At 46.4% G+C, this 2,618-nt stretch overlaps 3 protein-coding genes across 3 annotated transcripts; all 3 read left to right on the top strand.

The window, feature by feature from the left end:
* Positions 1-308: 308 nt before the first annotated feature.
* SARC_08179 (hypothetical protein) lies at positions 309-497 on the top strand (the record flags this gene model as incomplete). Its single annotated transcript, XM_014297852.1, has 1 exon — positions 309-497. One exon carries the CDS (start codon positions 309-311, stop codon positions 495-497), a length of 189 nt encoding a protein of 62 aa, XP_014153327.1.
* Positions 498-1,598: 1,101 nt separating this feature from the next.
* On the top strand, positions 1,599-1,895 carry SARC_08178 (hypothetical protein; the record flags this gene model as incomplete). The annotated part of the gene is made up of 1 exon (XM_014297851.1): positions 1,599-1,895. The coding sequence occupies one exon, from the start codon at positions 1,599-1,601 to the stop codon at positions 1,893-1,895; it is 297 nt and encodes a 98-aa protein (XP_014153326.1).
* Positions 1,896-2,067: 172 nt separating this feature from the next.
* Positions 2,068-2,292, top strand: SARC_08177 (hypothetical protein; the record flags this gene model as incomplete). The annotated part of the gene is made up of 1 exon (XM_014297850.1): positions 2,068-2,292. One exon carries the CDS (start codon positions 2,068-2,070, stop codon positions 2,290-2,292), a length of 225 nt encoding a protein of 74 aa, XP_014153325.1.
* Between the last annotated feature and the right edge of the window lie 326 nt (positions 2,293-2,618).

Genomic DNA, 2,618 nt, shown 5'->3' with positions numbered 1-2,618 from the left:
ATATATTATAAGTAAGTATATTATATTAATTATATATATATATTATTATATATATATATATATATATATATATATATATATATATATATAATGGATTGTAAGCCTGTGGGTCCTAAAAGGTAAGGATGAACTCTTGACGTTTGTTTCTTTGATGGCTTGGTGGAGTTGCTCCATTCCCGGCTTGAATGGGCGGTTGATACCTCTTACCAATCAGACCAAAGAAGGTGTGCGTTTCAACATGGATCTCGAGTTATGCCAGATAGCTTACTCAAATTGCATGTTTCCTTTGACGAACGGCAACTGTTTGTATGCCCCAGAACCAGAAGAAGAGCTTCACGGATACCCTGGTGCTAGTGAAGTGGCCTTGGGCGAGCCTTGATGATACGACAGACACCAAAAGAGGTGCTGCGCATGACGGTAGCGGCTGCACAAGAAGGGCGCTAATCCAGCGTATGATTGAGCGGTCTGCCAATGGAACGAGGCACAGGGTCGGTTAGTGGCACAGACGACAGAGCGCACAACGAAAGGTAAAGAGTTGTCTCGCGAATTGATAAGTGAACATTTAGCGATGGCTCCAGCAGTGTGGAATCAGCACTACGGGGTGGTTGTATATGACAAAAACTTTATGTTCTGCGCCGGCTTTTATGGTTGCAAACCACCGTCATCATGTGCTGGGGTTGGAGCTCGCGACGACTGAGCTTCCGATCAACAAGACTATCTTTATGATCATGAGGTCGGTGTATGCGTTTGTAATCCACTCGAATCACAAGGCGTTCATGTCGCTCTTGAAAGGCGAGCCGGTTCCGCCGGATACTTCGGCCATAAACACAGAAACGTCGTATATGGCAGACGCTGAAGCTCATGGAGGGTATCGATGCGGTAGTGACTTATATCCCGGGTCCGTTCAACGTTCTGAGAGATTTCCCTTCGAGACTTACTACAGTTGATGTGGACCCGGTTTTGCTGCCAACGAACAAACGTGTGGCTTGGGATTGGCTAGTTCCGATGCCGCCGGTTGAGGCAGTTCCGATGCCGGATGATGAGTTTTCATTGGATAAGGACATGTGTGTGGCGTTAGATGTTTCTTTTGTTGGTTTCACTCGCCGTGGAATGAAATTGAGACGTTCCTGACTTGATCATTCGTTGCAGCGGAGGTAGTGGTATTGGTTCCGGTATGGTCGGGCGCTACATGGCTTCCAAGGTACTGTGCTATACTCGGCGAAGCATCGATAGTGGTGTCCCCTGATGAAGACACGTTCATTGGCGAGAATAGGCAGCCTCTTGGGCCGCCGTCATGGGGATGCCGCTTGATTGGTTGCTTATAGAGCGACTGTGTGGACCCACTGCAGTATCTCTCGAAAGGTTTTTGGAACAGATTAGGTTTCCAGAGTCGTCCGTTTCGAGTACGATATCGGTATTTGCCCATGGTAACTTGTAAGTCGGTAGTCATGCGAGCACGAGCCAAACAGCTGGAGCAAGGTGTAACGGAAACCGTAAATAGTGATGCGTTGCGTACCTTGCTCCATCAACATGCGTTGAAACGCGAGGAAGACGAAGAACAGCGTGTCGAAACATTATAAAAGAGCTTTGTACGCGTGATGGCGTTACCAAAACCCGAGGAGGACCCGGCCGAGCAAAAATCTGTCACACTATCGTCCCCGGCTGATAAAGTGAACGGTGCTGCACGTTTAGAATCAGAGATAATTACTTTGGTGCCTTCGAAGGTCGTTGATTTGGTCGGTGAATCGGTTATGACTGAGAGTGCTCATATTATGAATGACATGGCGGACGATCCGGGTTTGAGTAGTCTTCTCGGGGACATATTGGTTAGCACGAGACCAGCCCAGTTGAGCGTGCCGGAGCAATGTACGTTGAGTGAGGCTTTAGCACCCTGAGACACCTTGGCTAACACGTGACTAGATTATGTGCATGAACCGTTAGCAACTTCCATGGGTGCGTTTGTTACATCCAGCGACGCCCCAGTTTGTGCTGAGCATGCTGAGAATAAAGAGGTGGTCAGGGATCCCACTGCTTGGCAGAGCAGGTCCGATTTGCGGGATGGTAATGATGGTGGTGAAGCCGGACACGATGTCAGTTATGCGCGAGATCATGAAACAATGCGGCAAATTCGACGAGGAATTGGCGGTGCGAGAAAAGAGCATGAGCCAAAGAGAGGTAGATGATGATGCTGCAGGCAATAGCGGTAAAGCGGAGTTAATACTCGGCCTTCTCGAGGACACACAGGAATGGACTGAACAACAGCTTGAAGGGTTGCGCCACCAGCAGGAGTAGAAGCAGGACGCCACCGAGGTTGGGGGTACTGTTGAAAAGACCCCAGACTTGGGACCACACAGATAGTTGGTTACAGTGGTCAGTATAGAAGACATGCCAAAATCCGGCTGAACCAAGCCATGGAGAGCCAAAGCTATTATATGGCTATAGGTGAGCTACCACAGAAACAACAAGACAAGACACAACAACAAATCAACCGTGTATAACTAGGAAGTCATTCAAACCTATATATATATATATATATATAATATGTATATAAATATATATATATATATATATATATATATATATATATATATATATATATATATATATATATATATATA

This window comes from Sphaeroforma arctica (genome assembly GCF_001186125.1).
Source record: "Sphaeroforma arctica JP610 unplaced genomic scaffold supercont1.711, whole genome shotgun sequence".
Lineage (NCBI taxonomy): Eukaryota > Ichthyosporea > Ichthyophonida > Sphaeroforma > Sphaeroforma arctica.
This window is presented reverse-complemented; position numbering and strand designations above follow the sequence as displayed.